Source organism: Phaenicophaeus curvirostris, chromosome 19 (assembly GCF_032191515.1).
Source record: "Phaenicophaeus curvirostris isolate KB17595 chromosome 19, BPBGC_Pcur_1.0, whole genome shotgun sequence".
Taxonomy (NCBI): domain Eukaryota; kingdom Metazoa; phylum Chordata; class Aves; order Cuculiformes; family Cuculidae; genus Phaenicophaeus; species Phaenicophaeus curvirostris.
This window is the reverse complement of record NC_091410.1, coordinates 7,498,592-7,520,442: the sequence shown is the minus strand read 5'-3', so window position 1 is coordinate 7,520,442 and position 21,851 is coordinate 7,498,592. Positions and strand designations below refer to the sequence as shown.

Genomic DNA, 21,851 nt, shown 5'->3' with positions numbered 1-21,851 from the left:
AGCCCAGCCGGGCTGAGAGGGCAGCATGGGCAGCACTGAGACATTGGTCCCACCCTCAAGAGCCAAGGAGGAGCAGCAGATCGGCGGGGCTGTGGCACAAGCCCAGTCCGCACACAGGGTGCTCACACACACCGAGTGCCCCACGGGCAGTGTCACACCAGGCCTGACACCTCTCATTGCAATGTCACCTGCTGACACCAACACCCCCCACAGCCCGAACCGGCACCAACCCGGGTCCCCGGGGCACTTGGGAAGAAGTTCTCCCCAGGGCGGCACATGCCCAGCTCCTGCCACCTTCTCCCCCGCCCTCCCTGCACATGTGCCCACCTTCTCCCTTTCAAACAGCCGCATGCCAAGAAGAGCAGAGACCTCCCTGCAGGGACCTGGCGCAGGAAGCTCGGCTGCTGCCCCCCCTGCCCTGCTCGCTGCCCCACAACAGACACGCCTCGGCCAGCCTGCGGATAAACCTTTAAGGCAGACGGGGAAGCAAAGCCGGGCTGGACAATTTCCCCCCACGGGGCCCTCCCAGCTCCACCCCTCTCCCATGTGGTAGAGAAATTCCAGAAGATCCAGGGGGTGCGAGGCTCTGAGGCTTCTGTCAGAGCTCCAGGGCCTTTGAGCCGTGTCCCTCAGCAGCTCATCCACCCCTAAACCCCTCCAGGGAAGGTGACCCAACCCCGTCCCTGAGCAGCCTGTTCCAGTGCCCGGGGACCCTTCCCGTGAAATACCTGGGCCCCCATCTCTCCTGCTCTAGATCCAGCCGCTCACCTGGATTCCCCAGTCGGGGATTTGGGGGCAGGTTTGCCCCGTGCCAGACGACCCTTCGCCTCCATCTCTCCCCGATCCCGCCTCCTCGCCGCCGCCTCTCTGCCTCCTCCCCGCCTCCGCCATTTCAGGGGATCCAGACACAACCCGCCGCCTGAGGAGCAAAAACGCTCGAGGCAGCCTTAATGGCTCCTTTATATATGTTAACGAGCAAGATCACGCGGTCTTTTCTTTGCAACGATTGGGTTTTGCTCCTCGTCCAGGCGCCTCGGCCTGGCCCACGATTGGCTGAGATGAACTGTTCGCTGTCTCCGGGCTGCTGCTTGGAACTTTCTGGGTCCTTCTCTCAGCCAAGGACTTTCAAGGACATTCTCCCCTCCCCTGTGTCCTTCGGCCTGCAAAACCCTCCCGCCATCCCAAGAAAAATTCTTAACTCACAAACTGTCTGGAAAATGCTTTCTTTTCTTTCCTGCCCCAGTTGTCGCTGTCCTTGTTGTCTCTCAGATCAGGTCCCGCTGCTCCTGGCCTTCTCCCTGGGAGCCCCGCACCCACTCACTCCAGAAACTTCCAGAGACTCGTAGTCGGCCCCAAACAACCTTCTCAGCAGTTGTGGCGCTGAGGATATTGTTCACCTCCCGCAATATTGTTCCCCCAACATTTTCTTTATTTTCTGTATTTCTAGTTCTTTGACTAATTGGTTCCCAAAAGTTGTTGGAATGTTTGGTTTTAAACTTTGGGACAGAACTGAGTGTATGCTGAGTTTTCCTGGGAATTTCAGGCTTTTCCCTTTCAAAAGCTAAAAGCTCTTTATTTCCCTCTTCCAGGGGAAGGCAGACAAAGACGACTTACACGTCAAGCACTGTAGACCAAGCCTGTTATTTCAGTTAAAAGAGTAGAGGGATTCAAAGCCCTGAATGTCTGTCCTCACCAAGTCTTGCTTAATGTAAGAACAACAGAACCCATTGAAGGTTTTTATTAATGTGAAATGAATAAAACCTGAGAAGTCCTGGTAATGCCAGCAGTTGGCCGTGCTTGTCCTGCTTGTCAACCGGTCGGCCGCTCTATCGGCCCAGGCTTTAGCTAAACAACTGTCATCCTGTGTATTCTTTAAGTGTGAGCAGCTTCTGTTCTAAGTGTCAGTTGTTTCGGCTGAATTATTAGTATTCTGTTTACCCTTAAGTGTTAGTCCTTTCTCTGTGTTTATCTCGAGCTGCTAACCAATGGTTATCCTGTTCATCAATGGTTAATTCACCTAGGCCCCCCCCCCCCATCAGGAGCCCCAGGGGGCAGGATTTTCTTTTGTGGAGGAAAATCCATAAGTTTGAATTTGAATCAGGGTAAAATACAGTAATATATATTCTTATGCCTTCTTGTTGGTTACATCAAGCAAAGTAAGCTAACATACTTCAGTTACTATGAGAAAGATACCCTAATTCTACTTTTAAAACTGTGGAGCCAGTAAGAGCAATTGATAACATAAAACTCTGAAGAATAATATGAAATAATACAAACATAGTCTGAAATGTGATGACTACAGCTTCAGACTTTGAGGTATTGCTGAAACTCATTACGTGTGTTGGCTCAGAGAAGCTGCATCTGCTATGTTCCAGAATGGCAGAGAGCACTGAACCTTTAAGCTACTGAATGTGACTGAGAATATTTATTTGCTATAACGTGTGTGTGTATGATCATACAAACTTGTCCGCTGTAAAAAGAATATTTGCCAACACATCAGACCCGAAAACGAAGCGAGGTCTTCTGCCCCGTGGCTGATGTGTAATGGAGCTTGGTTTCACAGGATGCTGAGGTTCTGCTTCATTGAGAAGTTGCTCAGCATCTTGCACGATTATTTCAGATTTGGAGATTTTACAGGTAAATTCTCTGAGTTATTCTGTGACTGTATTCTCCGTTAAACTTAGTTTTTAACTTTTTTTTAATACAGGGAGTAATCCTAGTGTATGATATTACAAATCGTTGGTCATTTGATGGAATGGATCGATGGATAAAAGAAATAGATGAGGTAAGGTACAATCCCAGACTGTCCCTAGTCTCTAACAGATGATGAAAACCAACTGCTTGCAATACTTCCTACTGTTTTCCTGGCATTTGCAGGCAGCGCTTACTACAGAATTACCCAGGATGCCAAGATTAGAACTCTATGTTTATAATTCTAGAAAGTTGGAAATGTATCAGCTCAAGCATCTGATTTCTTTAAAGGTGTTGATGGAAACCATATGGAGGGCAAAGATTTGATATTGTAGTCGCAGTCGCTGTAGATTTGCCACATCATCTGTGCAAACCTCTCTTCCCTGAGGAAGAGATCAGAGAATCATAGAATATCTTAAGCTGGAAGTGACCTCTAGAGATCATCTAGTCCAACCTGCCACTTAGACTTGAAGTCTTGAGAAAAGCTTTTGTTTGGTTTAATTGAGGGAAGGGGAAAATGGAGGCCAAAATATTAATTGTTTGTTACTTCTCTTTGCTCAGCATGCTCCTGGTGTGCCAAAAATCCTGGTTGGAAATCGCCTCCACTTAGCCTTCAAGCGCCAAGTGTCTACTGAGCAAGCGCAAGCCTACGCTGAGAGACTGGGCATGACTTTTTTTGAAGTCAGTCCACTTTGTAATTTCAATATTACAGAGTCCTTCACTGAGCTAGCAAGAACAGTATTAATGAGACACGGAATGGACAGGCTCTGGAGGCTGAACAAGGGTAAGCGATGTGCACTGAAAATGTGTAAATACATTTCTAGCTAAGACTTATGGTTCATTTATATAAAATATTTTAAAGACATTTTGATGCAAAAACATCAAAAAAGAACAACCAGATATCCTGTAGAATTTGCTTTCTAACAGAAAATATATCTGCAGTCGTTAAACTGTTCCTACTTTTTTAGGGAATAACGTCTTTCATAGAACTTACATGTTCAGTCATAAACAGGAAACTGAAACAGCAGATTTTTTGGATAATGTGTGTGTGGGAAAGGGTGTGGGAGGAGAAATAAGAATTCATCCTGGAAGGACAGAGGGCCCGCAGAGTGCTGGGTGTGCTGCTACCACATGGCTGACATAAGCATGCTATTGCAATGCACGTTTTATGTCTGTTTTTAAGTACTGAGTCTGCAGGACCTTTGCTGCCGTGCCGTAGTCTCCTGTACCCCCGTGCATCTTGTTGACAAGCTCCCTCTCCCTGTTGCCTTAAGAAGCCACCTCAAATCTTTCTCTATGGCAAACGGCCTTAATGCCGGGATGATGCATGGACGCTCATACTCCCTCACATCCAGCAACATCAATAAAAGGAACAGCTTAAAGAAAGCTAAAACCATCCATCCTCCGCAGAGCCCACCCAAAAACTGTACAAGAAACAGCTGTAAAATTGCTTAAGCTCCCTATGGGGAAGGGAACCTGGCTGGAATCCCCTCGTGTGAAGGAAGCACTGAACACCAGGACTCCTTGTTTAATGACTGAGCCCACTCTGTGTATGTATCACACAGCAGAGACAGAAATAAGGAAGAGGAGTCTTCTTTCAGAGCTTGCTTCCCGCAGTAATGCTGCTTTGGAATGAATGATGTGTTCAGTGTGACTGGAAGGACGTGGCATTTGACTGTTGGATTTTCATACTGCGTTCTAGTTGCATGATACCCTTGTTTTCACATAGGGGTTAATTATAATTATATTCAGTTCTTAATTTCCTGAAATCTGGGAAGTGACTTGCTGTGTAATTGTATAAAAATTGTCTTTTTGCAAACTATTCAAAAATACAAAAATGAGTCCTTGGTTTGCCCATTCAGGCGGAGGTTTTTAAACGCAATGTATCGTGTACGTTGTTAAATTCTACAAAGAGTGGGACAAATTTTAGTAATGCTGCAATTGTGCAGCTGGATTTTTTTTTAAAGCTTCCTCAATAGCTTTGAAGCACTAACTTAACTAAGCTAAAAACGTATATATAATTATTATGCACATACACAACAAGGTTTTGTCCCATTAGTGTATGTACTAGATTTGATAAAGTTTTTGGTATGTTATTTAATACTTTGGGAAATGAATTTGTGGTTTAAATACTTATTTTTCTGTAAAAAGAAAAAAAATTACATTTTATACCAGTCTCCAAGAATGTTCTAGGAGGAAAATGCCAAAGACACTATGGTAAAAGGAACATGACTTGAAGAGCTGCTTTATAAGGAAAGAACACTATTTAATAAATAAATAAATGTTTCTGGAAAAGAAGTCCTATTATGCTTTCTTTAACTAGGGAAGGTTGTTCCTTTAGAAGATTTTGAAGAACAAGGAAGCAGGAATGTGAGGTCATCCTAAAAGCATCATGTAATGCTTTTGATACAACATGTCTTCAAGATGAGTAACTGAAATATGGAAGAATAACACATGCCAAGTCGTTCTGTTTGCAAAGGAACTGTATGACGTGCTCTCCTGAGCAATAATAGACCTTGGCAGGGATGGTGTAGCTTCATCCTAGTTTCTCCCAGGTGTCTTCACTAATGTGAGATGCTGTCAAGTTGTCTCTATGATATTCCTTCTGGATCAGCACAGATGTCCAGAGCCTCTGCAAGGGAGCAGTGAAAATTCAAGCCAGTAAAATGCTGATGTTATGCCAGGACCTGGACCTAGGAAGGCATCGCTACTTAAAAGAGCAGTGGGGAACAAGTCTTGTAGTTTAAGACCTTGGGAGGGCTTCCTGTGGGATGTCTCCCTGGGTGATAAGCAGGCTCCACGTGCTGGTGTGCTGCAGGTCCTGGGGTGAAGCTGCTAGATGATGGAGACTGCCTGTCCACAGCTGAAAGAAATGTGGGTCGCAGCCCACAGCAAAGAGCCCTAGATCGCAGCCCAAGAGCCTTCTTGGCTCTTGAGAATGGCACCAGTGTTTCAGTGCTGCCCGTGCTGCCCTGCCAGCCTGGCTGGGCTGGACCGTGCGCTGTCCCCGGGCTCTGTGCTGGTCACTTTTTTCTGCGGAGTTCGCTGTGTAGGTCACTGCCGGACTGCGGGTCACTCGGTGTCTGTGAGGAGCTCACTGCATTGGTCACTCTCCCGTGTGGCAGAAGCAGGGCAGGGGTGTGCGAGAGATCTGGCATCAAGCACAGAAGGCAGGAGACTTGCATGGTGGAGCAAGGAGAAGGTGGCTGGCAGTGGCCCCCACGGCCTGCCCAAGGGGAAGTCACGCTTGACCGATGTGACAGCTTTCTAGGGTGGCACGGCTGGCTGGGGCCAGGGAGACGGCGGAGATAGGGGACAGATTTCAAATCAGTCTTGCTAAAATGAAAACCAGAGCGCCAGTGCAGTTGAACGATTTTAGTAATGTGAAATGAATAGAAGAAAAAACGTCAAATCTTTTTCTCACCACCAGTTGTGTTCCTTGTCCCGCTTGGCTCCCAGCGTGCCGAGTCCACTCTGCAGGGGCAGGAGGAGCAGTGGCCGGAGAGTTGTCCACAGGACTTGGTTCAACAGCCTGGGGGAGAGGGGAAGAGCTGAGCCCCCTGCAGCCCCCGGGGCAGCTCTGCCAGCCCAGGACGGGGCAGGCAGCAGGACCCCTGCCCGGCAGCAGACGCACAGACAAGGGGTCCTGTCCCCACCCCGAAGGAGCTGTGCTGCTGTCCAGGAGACCCCAGCCCCGTGGACGCCCTGCCCACCTCACAGTCCCCATCACACCCTCGGGTTCCCCCACAACCCAGCCCTGGCCATACCATCGTCCCTGCCATGGAACAGAGTCGGCTGCCTGTACCGCCGGCCACGGTAAACAATGCCATCTCGGCCCAACAGAAATGTCTCCACATCATCCTGAGAAGCAGAAAACAGACTGGGTGAATCATAGGGCCGAATCCTGCATCCCTAAGCAACCTTCCCACCCCCAGCTCTTCCTGGGAAAACTGAGGCACGGACCCCTCTGCATGCTCAGCATCTCTCTCCCGGCCTCGCTCTCCCCACCGTGTCCCTACCATTGTCGTCCTTACATTTCTCGGCCGCGGGATGCTGGGTGGTTTGGGCTGGCGGATCGCGAGGCGCTGCTGCGAGGTGGTGATGGTGTGCTGGCCCCCGCAGCTCCTTGGCACCCTGGAGAACGTGCCCGTGGCCGCCTGCTCCCTGTGGGATGGGGCACAAGGGAGCTCAGCGCCTGGCACCGCGGCACCCCAGGTGCCACCCTACAGCCAGGAGCGCCTTGGGCTTGTACCCTTGACAGGCTCCCCTGCTTCTGGGGAGGTGTCCCTGTCCCACTTCTGTCACACAGGGCCGTGCGAGGGGCTTGCCAGGGTCGGATCCCCCCCCACCCCAGACACCCAGGCCCCGTGTCCCACGCAGCGGGGCGTCCCCCGCACCCCTCTCTCCCTACTCCCCCCGGTGTGCCGAGTGCTCCTTACAGGCCAGGCTGCCACGTGGCCAGGGTCTGGTCGCAGGAGAGGCAGGAGCGCCGGCCCAGCGATTGCCTGCAGAGGGGAGAGAAAGGCTGGGTGAGCTCCTGGCAGGGATGTGGCTTGCGGGGAGCAGCGAGGGGCTGGGGGGAACCTTTGGAGAGGGAGCCTGCTTTATCCTCGCTCCCCTGGCAAGGTCCCAACGCCATGGCACGCTCCCCTCGGCCCCACCATCAGCTCCAAAAACTGGCAGCTGCCAGTGGCTGGGAAGGGTGAGCAAGGACATGGGGTGAAGGAGGGGGAGCCCACGCCTGCCATCCAAAGCAGCCCTCACACGGCTTTCATCGCTTCCTCAGCTCTAATAACACCCCTGCACTTTCCCAGGAGGACAGGTCACAACTCAAGTTTGTGGGTGCTGTGTGTCCTAGCCCTGCCCCAGGGCACAAGCCAGTGTCCCCTGCCCTCGCACCAGAAACCCTTTGCACCCACAGCCCAGTGTGCGTTTAGGAGGGCTCCAAACCAGGGGTGGCCCCTCCTGGGACCTCCTCTAGGGTTGGGAAGCTGCTGCTTGCTCTGGGTGGGAGAAGAAGGCACAGCTGCTTCCTCAGCATCCCCACACTTGGGCATTGGCCAAGATGGCCAGAGGCCACAAAGGGGTCGAGTGCTGTCTCTGAAGCCACCACTGTCCCTGTGACACTCACTTAGTCAAAGCTGCGTTGGCAGGCGGTTCATTTGATGCCCCCTTGCGCAGCTCATTCAGGATCTTCTGCAGTTTCATCACCTGCTGCGTGAGAGGCCCCAGCTCCTCGCGATCCAGCTGTGGATGGGAGCACCCTGTCAGCCAGCAACCCCGCGATGGGACGTGGTTGTCCCTGACAGGGGTAGCTGCTTGGGGAGACCCTTGCGGGGAGGCTGCCTGAGGCTGCCAGGCCCCAGAGATGCCAGTTCTGCCTGGAGGGGACAAGAGAGTCCTCACCTTGGAGTTCATCTCTTCCCTGAGCTGCTGCAAGTCCTTCTTCTCTGCTTTGTCCTCCTCTATGTTCCCCACAGACTGGAACAAAGCCTTCCAACACAGAAACCCGCCCGTGATGACCCAGCGTGGCCTGAGATACCACCCAGCCCCTCGAGTCCCCCTTGCCTCGCCACCCTCCTCCAAAGCCTCCCAGAAAGGTATTTGGAGCTGGGCAGGGCTACGAGCACGTTGGCAGGGGGACAAGTCCCTTGTGGTCCCCAGCCGGGATGTGCCTGGAGGATGCTCTGAGCCTGCAGGGCTTTCAGCCACCTACCTGGATATCCTTCTTGTTTTCTTCAACGTGGTCCTGGAGCTTCACCACGGCGGAGCTGACCTGCTTTTGGTCCCCTTGCAGCTGCTTGACTGCAGCCTGGAGCTGTTTCAGCTGCTCCTCCTGCTCATCCAGGGAGGAAGATATCAATGCAGAGCCATGCTCGGGGGGCTGGCTGCCCCGTGGGGACGGACCCTGCTCACTTGGCCCGTGACTATGAACTATCAGTTCCTGCAGGACCTTTTCCTCAAGGCTTTTGTTGCCTACCATCCTGATGACATCAACAAGCCAATCTGGGGGGCAGCGAGGGGCTCCCCCACATTACAGGGAACGCCACCCAACCAGGAACCCACACCGACCCCTGCCAGCCTCTCCCTACCTGGCTCTGCTTGTCCTACCTTCTCTGCTGCATGGTGGGCAGAGGAGTCCACCTGCTTCTGGATCTTCTTGACACTCTTTACTAAGCTTTTGAGCTCCTCCTGCGCGTTTGTGCTGGCAGAGAGCGCTGCCTGCACTTGGACCTGCTCCTTCTTGATGGTCACCAGAGCCTCCTTAAGGTCATTCAGCTGCGAGAATGGGAGAAGCAATGGGCACTGAGATGAGATGGATGCACTCAACGAGTCCAGAGACCATGGAGGCTCCAAGGCCTCCTCCAGCCCAGGGACGTGGTTGGGAACCCCACCAGGACCACCCCAGTGATCCAGCTGGCAGTGGGAGTGCTCGGCCCTAGACCTCACCTGTGCCTGCTGGTCGGCCGTCTGGGCCACCAGCTGCTCCAGCGTGGCCTTGCCCGTCTTCTGCTGCTCTCGCAGCTCATTCAGCTCCTGCTTCAGCTGCAGAGTGGACCTGGCCAGCGAGATGGGGCCATGGGAGGTTTTAGCCTCCACGGGGCTGCTGGGGCCGCGTGCCCCAAAACCGGGATGCTCCTCGGCCTCCCAGTCTCCCTCATAGCCCCACAGGGTAGGAAACCCTCTGCTGTCCTCTTACTTGACTTGCGCCTCCTGGATCTTCTGTAAATCCATTTCCAAACGGGCTTGTGTGGCCTTCATGTCTTTAATTTCCTTGAAGCGAACCTGTGAGAAAGCCACAGCCCCAGAGAGGGTTGGTGGGGATGAGCCCCAGGGGAGGGTCCCTGGGGAGCAGGACCTTCCTCCCCGCTGTGGCCGGCACAGAGCCCGGGGACAGGGCACGGTCCAGCCCAGCCGGGCTGAGAGGGCAGCACGGGCAGCACTGAGACATTGGTCCCATCCTCAAGGGCCAAGAAGGGGCAGCAGCTCCCCAGAGCCCCCAGCCCTGCCCCGGGGGGGCTGTGGCACAAGCCAAGTCGGCAGCGATGGATCCAGCCCTGCCTGCCCACACCAGGCTCCCCGCAAGACCCGTGCCGGGGGGTCCTGGCTGCTGGCCCTTGAGGCTGGGAGCCCTTGGCTGGGTCACTGCCCCGACAGCCTGGGCCCCGGGGCAGCCAGGCTGCAGCCCTGGGGAAGTGCTCTTGGTGCCAGGGGAGCCTGGATACGTCCGCAGGATGTGGATTCCCTAAAGGTCCCAGCCCCAGCAGATTCTGGCCCTGCAGCGCTGAAGGGGGCTCTGTCCTAACAGGGTTTTGCGGTGGGAGGTGAGCCCCAGGAGGTGCTGCTGGAGCCTTTCAGCTGCCCGAGGAGCACACGTGGTACCTAAGCGCTAGGTCAGGAGCAGGAACCAAAGGGATGAAGGGGATGATGGGGCCGGAACGCCAGGGGTCCTGGACCTCCAGCCGGCAAAACCAAGGACCCCAGAAGCAGGAGGCAAGGCAACTCTGATGAAACCCATCCCACTCCCCATCCCTGAACTCCCTGGGGATGAGCAGGACCCAAGTCTCTCTCCAAGCGTGGTAACTGCCCCATCACTCCCAGACAGCCCAGCAGGGAGGGTCTGGAGACGGATGGTTGTCCCCTTCCCTGCCCCGTTTCCCTCCCACCGTGTACTCCACGTGGTGACCAAATAACCATCACCGCCTCGCTTTCCGCCCTGTGCCCCTTCTTGTCTGGGCTGTACCTCTGCGGGTGGGTCTCCCAGGCGCTGGACCATGGCTTGCAGCAGGTTATACAGCACTTTGAAGTTGATGTTGTGGCAGTCAGGAGCGACGAAGGCGGTGTCCAGATACTGGGACAGGGTGTTTGAGGCCATGGCTGCTGCCCTGCCTGGAAACACAGAGATTCCCTCGGGGTGGGACAGGAGTTTCTGTGTCTGGAGGGGAGCCGGGAGGGTGGGAGGGTGGTCAGCGGGCAGCCTTCCTCCTCCTCGTGCCCCTCGCCTCAGGCAGCAAGTGAGCCCCGGGCAGGGGGTGACCCACAGACACCAAGCGCCTCGCCCACACCAGGAGCCCCACAGGCACTGTGGGACACACGGACAGAGAGGGACTCAAGGACACAGAGTGCGCAACGCACACCAAATGCCCCTCGGACACTGAGGGACCCACAGAGGGTCAGTGTCTCCGAGCGAGTGCCTCACGCACACCCGGTGCCGCACAGACACTGAGTGACGCCCAGGCACCCCGTGATCCCAGAAATTGAGTGGCCCCAGGCAGTGTCACAATGGGGGGGGTGGGGGGGATGGACAGGGCTCATTGTCACCTCACCCGTTGCCAGGTGACAGACCCCCCAGGAGCCTGCAGGTGCCACCCCGGGTCCCCGAGGGGCTTGAGATGAAGTTCTCCCCAGGGCTGGCAGATGCCCCGGTCCCGCCGCCTTCTGCCCTGCCCTCCCTGCCCACAGCAGGGCCGGGCTGCTCTCTGGCAGCAGCTTCCCGCAGCTCCCTGCCCAGGAGCGCCGAGCCGGCTGGGAGAGAGGGGCTGCTCTGCTCGGGAAGGCTCCGGGAGACCACAGCCAGCCAGGAAGCACCTCAAGGGGTTTCTTTTGGGGCTGAGGGATCAGAACACAGGAGAGATTTTGCCCTCAACCCCAGGCTTCCTGCAAGTTGGGAGCTACCTGACTGAACGTACATCAACGCAAGTCGAAACGTGAGGATGCGTTTGTAGCACTGAAAGCCCATAACCTCCTCGTTCCCCTCTGGAGGTGCGTAGCCCCCGGATTTGAAATGTCCTCCTGCTCTTGCCATTTCTGAGAACCGCTTTTTGCCTTTCAGTTAGCCGCCACATAGTTCCCCCGGTGCAGTCACCTCTAACGCCGGCTCCTTCGTCTGAAAGGCCTTCTTTGCTAAGAACGTAGGAACATGTTTCTTGTAGCTGGGTGCAGAGAGAGAAGAGATGAGGTGGTCACACGTTCCTGTGAGCTCAGCCTCCCAGTGGCTGGAAGGAAGGGGGGATGTTTTAATGTTTTATTCTGCCCCCTAGCTGGATAAAAGGATAACGTAGCAAGAAATTGTGGGTAACATATGGTTGGGATTTGAGTTGTCCTGAATGTAAGATCCAGGACAGCAAGGAGAGATCCACCTATGCAGTGCAAGTGATTTGTGGTTGAGGAGCCCAAACCCAGAACCCGTAAGATGGGAGGCTGGCAGAGTGGCTGCGCTTTGAAGAAGAGCCAGCTAGATCTTAAGGGGATCAGTGGTCCACCGAGTGGTGGACAAACAGATAAACCCTGGTAAAAGCTTTTGACAATCAGTGGTGGCTGGTGTATAAGCTCGATGATGGGGAAAAGTGGCCATAACACCTTGTCGCAATGAACGTTGGTTCTTGAGGTGTGAGGAGAATTGGGTGAAGTAATGTGTGCAGGTATGTTTTCCAGTTTGCAAAATCACCTGGAGTGGCAAGAGAACGTGGTAAGAGAATGGAATTAAGAAATAATCGATGTGCATACTGTAGAGGAATCGGAACCGGGTGTTGTAGCTGAGCTTGAATGACTGGGACATGGGGAAATTACCCTGGAGGATCCACTGGTTAAAATAAAGCTGGGGAATACGAGTGAAAAGGTTATATTCTTGATAGATACGGGAGCCTCTGTGTAAACCAGCAACCGATTCCTGCAGATCCAAATAAAATACTGTGATTGTAATAGGAGCTACTGGCCAAACCGAAAAAGCCTTCTTTGTGCAGTCTGCTAAATGTGAATTGGAAGACAAGTGGGTACATACGAATTTGTTTGCTAGGAGCCCCTAGACAATTAATGAGAGGAGATTTACTAAAGCAGTTAGAGACAGAAATAATATTTGGAGCAGGAGGTACAAAATTTAAAGTGAGAGATCATCAACTAATCAAAGCATTGAGTTTGTCTTTAATAAAAACAGGTGGAAAAAACCCACCAGTAACAGCAGAGATTTTGGAACAGGTTTATCCAGGCATGTTGGCTTCTGAGATACCTGGAAGGCCAGAAATGTGAAGCATGAGAAGGTAAATTTGGCCCATGTCAGGTAACACCCTCTGCAATTAGAAGGTTGCAAGGGGATAAAAACGGTTATTGCCAATATGGGTTATTAAAAGAATGTAAACATCAGCCCAGAAAGCCGAAATAGTCGCCTTAAGTCAAGCACTGGGATTAGCAAAAGGAAGGAAGATAAATACATGGACAGATTCAAAATACGCCTTTGGAGTGGTGCATGCTCACGGTGCTATATGGAAAGAGCAAGGACTCCTTACTGCCCAAGGAAAACACATTAAACATGCAGCAGAAATCCTAAAGCTGCTGGAAGCTGTACATCTTCCAGAAGAAGTGGCTGTCACTCGCTACAAAGGTCACCAGAGAGGTGATCCTGGCCGGAAAATCGGTAACAAATTGGCAGGAGATTTTGAGGCCAGGGTGGCCGCAGAAAAATGGAGAGGTAATATCTGCTTTGATTCCAGGCGGTAAACTTCAAATCCCTGATTCTGATTTAAAATTGGATAAATATTCAAGGGAAGACAGAAAATCGATTATCAATATGGCAGGAAGAGAAGTAGATAATGGGTGATTTTATGTTCCAGATGGACAAATAATAATGCCATCAGGAGCGCTGTGGAAATTGGTCTTAGAGGAGTTACAAATAAAACAACAAAAAACCCGAATGAAACCAAACCAAAACAAACCCTTTGGGTGTAAATAATAGGAATGCAAATAGATCTCTCTGAACTCCCAATAGGAGGGGGGTTGGGGGGCGGGGGGGGGCGGTGTTGGTGGGCACTGGTGTTCATTAGCATTAACAGATACTTTCTCAGGTTGGCCAGAAGCTTTTCCTTGCAGGACAAGCAAAGCACAAGTCACAGAGCATTGTTGATACAAATTGTACCTCGTTTGGAGAGCCTGCAGTAATGTTGCCAGGTAGAGGCACACATTTGTGCTAAAGTGGTAAAAAGATTAGTGAAATTTTAAGAACTGCTTGGCAGTTACATTCTCCATACTGACCACAGGCCAGAGGCCAGGTGGAGAAAATGAAACATCAGATTGTTGCTGATAAAACAGCAATCAGCTAAAATTTGTCAAGAAGCCAATCTATATTGGCATCAAGCGCTTCCTTTGGCCTTGCTTAGGTTTTGAAAAAAGGAAAGAAAAGTATTAGCCCCCTATAGCAACTGCAGTATACAGGAGATCTCACAGAATTAGGTGAGAATTTGTCTAACCAGCTAACAAAACCAGCTGAACTTGCTTGAGAAACAGACAAAAAACCAACCAACCAACCAACCAATAAACAAACCAAAAAGGAACAAGGTGCATGGCCTAGAGGTTTAGAATCAACCTGTACATCCTTTTACACCTGGGGATAAGTTTGTCTTTAAAGATTTTACAGGAAAACCACCGGGAGAACAGCGGAATGGGCCGTACGAAGTATTATTAACAGCCTTGGCAGCAACCAAGGTGAAAGAACCTGGATCAAGTGAAGAAATCGCCCACCAGTCAGTGGACAACAGAACGCTGAACACCTTTAAAAGAAAACTTGCCTGTATAATATACAATAATATGGCCTTTTGTTTAAATGCCGATTTTTTTCAGTACAACACATATGTATTCATTCAAACCTTTGGGAACTATACGTGCTTGTCAAAACTGTCATATAAATCTGAAACTACGCTGGCTTCCTTTTAACACCAGGAGCAGCCGTGCCCATGAATTATAATAATTTAAAGAGATTCATTTGTAAGTATGCAAGGAACCTCCATTATACCCGAGCCTTGGAGGCCTCAAATCTTGAAACTAGACAACTTCAGCATCAGTTTTAGAAAATAAAAGGAGTCAGGGAAACATTTTAAGAGGACTTTAAACAATAAGACCTCTTGCGACTCTTTTGCAAAAGAATTTGCAAAGGCCTTGAAAAAGGGGGGATTGAAATGGAGATTGGTAAATGGTGGGATGGAACATCAACTGTGAGGTGTTAGAAGCAAGATTAACTAAGACAGCCTTAACGACCCTTCTCCTTTGGCACCCAGAGTGGTTGAGACTGACCACTCAGATGTGGCCACACCTTGAGGACTCTGAGCTGGTCTGAGGTTCCGGGAACGAGTATAATTGTCACTTTGAATTTGAAAACAATTCTGTGTATAAATTTTCTGTGAAATCACTGCAAACAATTCTGTGTATAAATTTTCTGTGAAATCACTGCTCTGAGAAGCACTCTGAGGACAAATCCCGAGTCTTCTCCAGCGCTGAATGAAGTGTACCTGCCTTAATGGTTAAATTAAACTGTTAAGCGTAGGTTACTTAGCTTCAGAGGAGACTTGCAGGGTGGTGCAAGGAGAAGGTGGTCGGCAGCGGCCCCCATGGCCTGACCACGGGGAACTCACACGTGAACAATCGCTGCCTGCAGGATATTTGCCTCAAGGCTTTCGATGGCAAGGATGCTGATGACTTGAACAAGTCAGTGTAGGGGGCAGCCAGGGGATCCCCCACATTGCAGTGAATGTCGCCAAGCGGGGGACCCAGACCGACCCTGTCCAGGCTCTCCCTACCTGGCTCTGCTTGTCCTACCTTCTCCGCTGCATGGTGGGTGGAGGAGTCCACTAGCTCCTGGAACGTCCTGACGTCCTCTAGTCAGTTCTTGAGCTGCTCCTGCGCCTTTGTGCTGGGAGAGAGCGCTGCCTGCACTTCTGCCTGCTCCTGCTTCATGGTCACTAGAGTGACTGCTCCTTTTTCATGGTCTTTAGAGCTGCCCTAAGGACCAACTGCTCCAGCGTGCCCTTGCCTGCCTTCTGCTGCTCTTGCTGCTCATCCACCTCCTGCTTCATCTGCAGAGTGGACCTGGCCAGCGAGATGGGGCCATGGGAGGTTTTAGCTCTGCCCCAAATCCCATCAGAAAGACATTTAATTTGCATAAAAGCAACACATCGAGGGCTTTCCCTTCCTGTCGCTCCATGAGAGAGCAGGGACCTGCTCAGGTGGCTTAGACAGAAGAGGAAGACTGCTCTGCTCCTGTCTGTCCATCGTTTATTCCACCCGGAGTGGGAGACAGGGGAATCTCCCCGCCCCATACCCCGGAGCTCTGCCCTCACCGAGAGCCTGTTTATGCTGCTACCAAAGCATCTGCCCTGCCACAGCCCTTTCTGGTGGGAGGGGAGAGCACGTCCTCATGGACGTGGAGCGGTTAGAGAGTATGGCCAGGAGAAGGAAGGATTCCCGACTGGAGGCAGCTGTTTTCAGGAAATCAGTGCTGCTGGGGCCGAGCGGGGAGCAGATTTGCACAGAATTCCTGGTTCTTGTGGCTGTAGATGGTGCTGGCGTCCTGCTCAGGATGGTGCTGGCATGTCTGGCTGTACAGACAAGTGAAAGCCAAACTGGCACCTCAAGAGGGGAAGGTTCATCACAGGCTCTGGCCAGGGAACCTGCACCCCAGAAAGCCTTTTCCAGACTCTCTTCCGCTCCCCAATCCTCTGATGCAGCTCTCGGGCCCTGCTTTTACAGGGTTTAGCAGAACTCGGGGCTCTGCTGTGGGGGCTGCAGCAGCATCCCCGTGCCCAGTGTCCCAGGACACAGCGTCCCTCTCCTAGGTGTTTCTTTCATGGCACATGGAGTCTGGGTGGTTCAAAGAGTCAACAGGGAGTCCTGAGCAAGCCTGGTGGCAGCTAGTGCCTCAGGTGCAAATCCCCTTCCTCCTCTGGGATGCAACTGGAATTTAACTTCTTGTTAGTACTCGTGTTAAAATATTTCCTGTAAAAAACACACAGAAGGAGAGTTTGGCACAATCTTCATGTTAACTTTGAAGTCCATACCAGCAGTATCTTAGGAAAACTGCAGACTCACAATGGAGAAGTACCTTGTCCTTGGTGGATTCTTTCCCCCTATCTTTTCCTTTCATGGCAGAAGAAAGGGGGGTGACCATGGTGGCTGCAGCTGCAACCAGTTCCACTCCCTGCCATGGGCAGGGACACCTCCCACTGGATCAGGTCACACAAAGCCCCATCCAACTGGGCCTTGAACACCCCCAAGGATGGGGCAGCCACCACTGCTCTGGGCAACCTGGGCCAGGGCCTCCTCACAGCGAAACGTTTCTTCCTAATGTCTCATCTCTATCTCCCCTCTTTCAGCTTAAAACCATCCCTCCTCATCCTATCCCTGCACACCCTGATCCAGAGCCCCTCCCCAGCTTTCCTGGAGCCCCTTTCAGCACTGGAAGCTGCTCTAAGGTCTCCCCAGAGCCTTCTCTCCTCCAGGCTGAGCAACCGCAACTCTCCCAGCCTGTCCTCAGATCACCTTTGTGGCCTCCTCTGGACTCACTCCAACAGATCCATGTCCTTTTAGAGTAGCCATCAGGTGGTGGTGGGGATGAGGGGATGACTGGGGCCACCTGGGACAAGCTGCTTGAGTGGCAGGAGAGCAGAGGGAGTGTCAAAGGTGTTAAAGCTCATATATGTCTGGCCTAATGTTTGACCTTTGGTGACTGTAGTTAGAATCTAGATGGTATTCCTAAATGGCAACGAGACCTTGGGAATACTTAAGCTCCCACAGAGAGGCTTCTAAAGGTGTAAGGGCTGAAAGCTCTTGTTGAAGGAAAAGGCAATAACCTTTTTATTTTACAGTTCAGCACTGAATTGAATGCCCTTCCAGAAAAGGCGTCCCTTCTTACACCTTCCTGTAAATGGGTGTAACATCAGCCAGTCTCCATGGACTGGAACCTCCCCAGTCAGCCAGGATGTGGGAGCTGAGCACGGGCCGCCCGCTCAGAAGAGGAAGGGCACCCGGCCTTCTGCAGAGAGCTGGAGGTGTCCTCCCCATCCCAGGCCCTGGTTCTCCTACAGCGCTGCAGCGGCCCGGTTTGTGCTGGAGAGACAGCCCAGCCAGGCACACGCAGCCCCGAGATTCCTGCAGGGCAGGAGGAAAGAGCTTTGGGCCAGGGCTGGAGGAGCGACGCGCAGAGGGGCCGACAGAGAGAGGCGGCGTGGCTGGGGCTGGGGAGGCTGGGGGCACCTTGGCTGCAGTGGCCACGAGATGGTGGAGTGGAGAGTCCCGTGTGGCAGAAGCAGGGCAGGGGTGTGCGAGAGATCTGGCATCAAGCACAGAAGGCAGGAGACTTGCATGGTGGAGCAAGGAGAAGGTGGCTGGCAGTGGCCCCCACGGCCTGCCCAAGGGGAAGTCACGCTTGACCGATGTGACAGCTTTCTAGGGTGGCACGGCTGGCTGGGGGCAGGGAGACGGGGGAGATAGGGGACAGATTTCAAACCAGTCTCGCTTAAATGAAAACCAGAGCGCCAGTGCAGTTGAACGATTTTATTAACGTGAAATGAATAAATGAAAAAACGTCAAATCTTTTTTTCACTACGGGTTGCAGTTTTGTCCCGCTTGGCTCCTGGCGTGCTGCGACTTGGTTCAACAGCCTGGGGGAGAGGGGAAGAGCTGAGCCCCCTGCAGCCCCCGGGGCAGCTCTGCCAGCCCAGGACGGGGCAGGCAGCAGGACCCCTGCCCGGCAGCAGACGCACAGACAAGGGGTCCTGTCCCCACCCCGAAGGAGCTGTGCTGCTGTCCAGGAGACCCCAGCCCCGTGGACGCCCTGCCCACCTCACAGTCCCCATCACACCCTCGGGTTCCCCCATAATCCAGCCCTGCCGGGCCGAATCCTGCATCCCTAAGCAACCTTCCCACCCCCAGCTCTTCCTGGGGAAACTGAGGCATGGACCCCTCTGCATGCTCAGCATCTCCCTCCCGGCCTCGCTCTTCCCCACCGTGTCCCTACCATTGTCGTCCTTACATTTCTCGGCTGCAGGGTGCTGGGTGGTTTGGGCTGGCGGATCGCGAGGCGCTGCTGCGGGGTGGTGATGGTGTGCTGGCCCCCGCAGCTCCTTGGCACCCTGGGGAACGTGCCCGTGGCCGCCTGCTCCCTGTGGGATGGGGCACAAGGGAGCTCAGCGCCTGGCACCGCGGCACCCCAGGTGCCACCCTACAGCCAGGAGCGCCTTGGGCTTGTACCCTTGACAGGCTCCCCTGCTTCTGGGGAGGTGTCCCTGTCCCACTTCTGTCACACAGGGCCGTGCGAGGGGCTTGCCAGGGTCGGATCCCCCCCCACCCCAGACACCCAGGCCCCGTGTCCCACGCAGCGGGGCATCCCCCGCACCCCTCTCTCCCTACTCCCCCCGGTGTGCCGAGTGCTCCTTACAGGCCAGGCTGCCACGTGGCCAGGGTCTGGTCGCAGGAGAGGCAGGAGCGCCGGCCCAGCGATTGCCTGCAGAGGGGAGAGAAAGGCTGGGTGAGCTCCTGGCAGGGATGTGGCTTGCGGGGAGCAGCGAGGGGCTGGGGGGAACCTTTGGAGAGGGAGCCTGCTTTATCCTCGCTCCCCTGGCAAGGTCGCAACCCCATGGCTGCTTCCAGAATCAAGGGGGTATGAGGAGGGAGAGCAGTTGTTTGTGGGCTCCCACTGCGGGAAAAGGATCTGCTCATATCTGGCAGCGGAGAATCCACAGAGGGGAGCATCCAAACCCCACCAGCGCCACAGGACCTGCTCCCACACACTGCTACAACATCTCAGTTCCATGGGAACTGGGGTGCTGGCGAGGACAACAGGAGAGGTTTCCTGTAGCTCTTGCTGGGGTGGGATTCTCCCAGCCTGGGAGCAAACACTGGGCGTGGGGGATGGAGCATCCCACGGGGTTTACGATGAGCTTTGTCTCAGCTGCCCCAAGCAAAGATCAGGGCACGCTCCCCTCGGCCCCACCATCAGCTCCAACACCCGGCAGCTGCCAGTGGCTGGGAAGGGTGAGCAAGGACATGGGGTGAAGGAGGGGGAGCCCACGCCTACCATCCAAAGCAGCCCTCACTCGGCTTTCATCGCTTCCTCAGCTCTAATAACACCCCTGCACTTTCCCAGGAGGACAGGTCACAACTCAAGTTTGTGGGTGCTGTGTGTCCTAGCCCTGCCCCAGGGCACAAGCCAGTGTCCCCTGCCCTCGCACCAGAAACCCTTGGCACCCACAGCCCAGTGTGCGTTTAGGAGGGCTCCAGACCAGGGGTGGCCCCTCCTGGGACCTCCTCTAGGGTTGGGAAGCTGCTGCTTGCTCTGGGTGGGAGAAGAAGGCACAGCTGCTTCCTCAGCATCCCCACACTTGGGCATTGGCCAAGATGGCCAGAGGCCACAAAGGGGTCGAGTGCTGTCTCTGAAGCCACCACTGTCCCTGTGACACTCACTTAGTCAAAGCTGCGTCGGCAGGCGGTTCCTTTGTTGCCCCCTTGCGCACCTCTTTTGGGACCTTCTGCTTGACAGGTCCCAGCTCCTCGCGATCCAGCTGTGGATGGGAGCACCCTGTCAGCCAGCAACCCCGTGATGGGATGTGGTTGTCCCTGACGGGGGTAGCTGCTTGGGGAGACCCTTTGGGGGTCCAGCCCAGGGACGTGGCTGGGAACCCCACCAGGACCACCCCAGCGATCCAGCTGGCAGGGGGAGTGCTCGCCCCTAGACCTCACCTGTGCCTGCAGGTAAGCCATCTGGGCCACCAACTGCTCCAGCGTGGCCTCAAACTTCTTTAAAGAGGCTCGAGTGGCCTTTATTTCCTCGAGAACCTGTGAGAAAACCACAGCACCAGAGAGGGTTGGTGGGGATGAGCCCCAGGGGAGGGTCCCTGGGGAGCAGGACCTTCCTCCCCGCTGTGTCTGGCACAGAGCTCGGGGACAGGGCACGGTCCAGCCCAGCCGGGCTGAGAGGGCAGCATGGGCAGCACTGAGACATTGGTCCCACCCTCAAGAGCCAAGGAGGAGCAGCAGATCGGCGGGGCTGTGGCACAAGCCCAGTCCGCACACAGGGTGCTCACACACACCGAGTGCCCCACGGGCAGTGTCACACCAGGCCTGACACCTCTCATTGCAATGTCACCTGCTGACACCAACACCCCCCACACCCCGAACCGGCACCAACCCGGGTCCCCGGGGCACTTGGGAAGAAGTTCTCCCCAGGGCGGCACATGCCCAGCTCCTGCCACCTTCTCCCCCGCCCTCCCTGCACATGTGCCCACCTTCTCCCTTTCAAACAGCCGCATGCCAAGAAGAGCAGAGACCTCCCTGCAGGGACCTGGCGCAGGAAGCTCGGCTGCTGCCCCCCCTGCCCTGCTCGCTGCCCCACAACAGACACGCCTCGGCCAGCCTGCGGATAAACCTTTAAGGCAGACGGGGAAGCAAAGCCGGGCTGGACAATTTCCCCCCACGGGGCCCTCCCAGCTCCACCCCTCTCCCATGTGGTAGAGAAATTCCAGAAGATCCAGGGGGTGCGAGGCTCTGAGGCTTCTGTCAGAGCTCCAGGGCCTTTGAGCCGTGTCCCTCAGCAGCTCATCCACCCCTAAACCCCTCCAGGGAAGGTGACCCAACCCCGTCCCTGAGCAGCCTGTTCCAGTGCCCGGGGACCCTTCCCGTGAAATACCTGGGCCCCCATCTCTCCTGCTCTAGATCCAGCCGCTCACCTGGATTCCCCATTCGGGGATTTGGGGGCAGGTTTGCCCCGTGCCAGACGACCCTTCGCCTCCATCTCTCCCCGATCCCGCCTCCTCGCCGCCGCCTCCCTGCCTCCTCCCCGCCTCCGCCATTTCAGGGGATCCAGACACAACCCGCCGCCTGAGGAGCAAAAACGCTCGAGGCAGCCTTAATGGCTCCTTTATATATGTTAACGAGCAAGATCACGCGGTCTTTTCTTTGCAACGATTGGGTTTTGCTCCTCGTCCAGGCGCCTCGGCCTGGCCCACGATTGGCTGAGATGAACTGTTCGCTGTCTCCGGGCTGCTGCTTGGAACTTTCTGGGTCCTTCTCTCAGCCAAGGACTTTCAAGGACATTCTCCCCTCCCCTGTGTCCTTCGGCCTGCAAAACCCTCCCGCCATCCCAAGAAAAATTCTTAACTCACAAACTGTCTGGAAAATGCTTTCTTTTCTTTCCTGCCCCAGTTGTCGCTGTCCTTGTTGTCTCTCAGATCAGGTCCCGCTGCTCCTGGCCTTCTCCCTGGGAGCCCCGCACCCACTCACTCCAGAAACTTCCAGAGACTCGTAGTCGGCCCCAAACAACCTTCTCAGCAGTTGTGGCGCTGAGGATATTGTTCACCTCCCGCAATATTGTTCCCCCAACATTTTCTTTATTTTCTGTATTT

The 21,851-nt window shown here is 54.2% G+C and overlaps 2 protein-coding genes across 2 annotated transcripts; one reads left to right on the top strand and one right to left on the bottom strand.

The window, feature by feature from the left end:
* Positions 1 to 2,668: 2,668 nt before the first annotated feature.
* Positions 2,669 to 4,792, top strand: LOC138729050 (ras-related protein Rab-40B-like; the record flags this gene model as incomplete). Its single annotated transcript, XM_069872919.1, has 3 exons — positions 2,669 to 2,785; positions 3,253 to 3,475; positions 3,875 to 4,792. Coding segments are annotated over 3 exons (612 nt in total), but the record flags the coding sequence as incomplete, so codon positions are not given.
* Positions 4,793 to 7,126: 2,334 nt separating this feature from the next.
* On the bottom strand, positions 7,127 to 10,567 carry LOC138729049 (glutamine-rich protein 2-like). The gene is made up of 8 exons (XM_069872918.1): positions 10,436 to 10,567; positions 9,392 to 9,477; positions 9,142 to 9,250; positions 8,803 to 8,970; positions 8,408 to 8,527; positions 8,098 to 8,184; positions 7,823 to 7,938; positions 7,127 to 7,196 (listed from the first exon to the last, which is right to left on the bottom strand). Exons 1-8 carry the CDS (start codon positions 10,565 to 10,567, stop codon positions 7,127 to 7,129), a joined length of 888 nt encoding a protein of 295 aa, XP_069729019.1.
* Positions 10,568 to 21,851: the final 11,284 nt, after the last annotated feature.

What these genes read in the sequence shown, in the direction of transcription:
- LOC138729049 (XM_069872918.1), bottom strand. Translation starts at nt 10,567, where the DNA reads ATGGCCTCAAACACCCTGTCCCAGTATCTGGACACCGCCTTCGTCGCT. An exon ending in AAAACAAGAAGGATATCCAG is followed by an intron (nt 8,185 to 8,407) that starts GTAGGTGGCTGA and finishes CTGTGTTGGAAG; the next exon opens with GCTTTGTTCCAGTCTGTGGG. An exon ending in GGGAAGAGATGAACTCCAAG is followed by an intron (nt 7,939 to 8,097) that starts GTGAGGACTCTC and finishes TCCCATCCACAG; the next exon opens with CTGGATCGCGAGGAGCTGGG.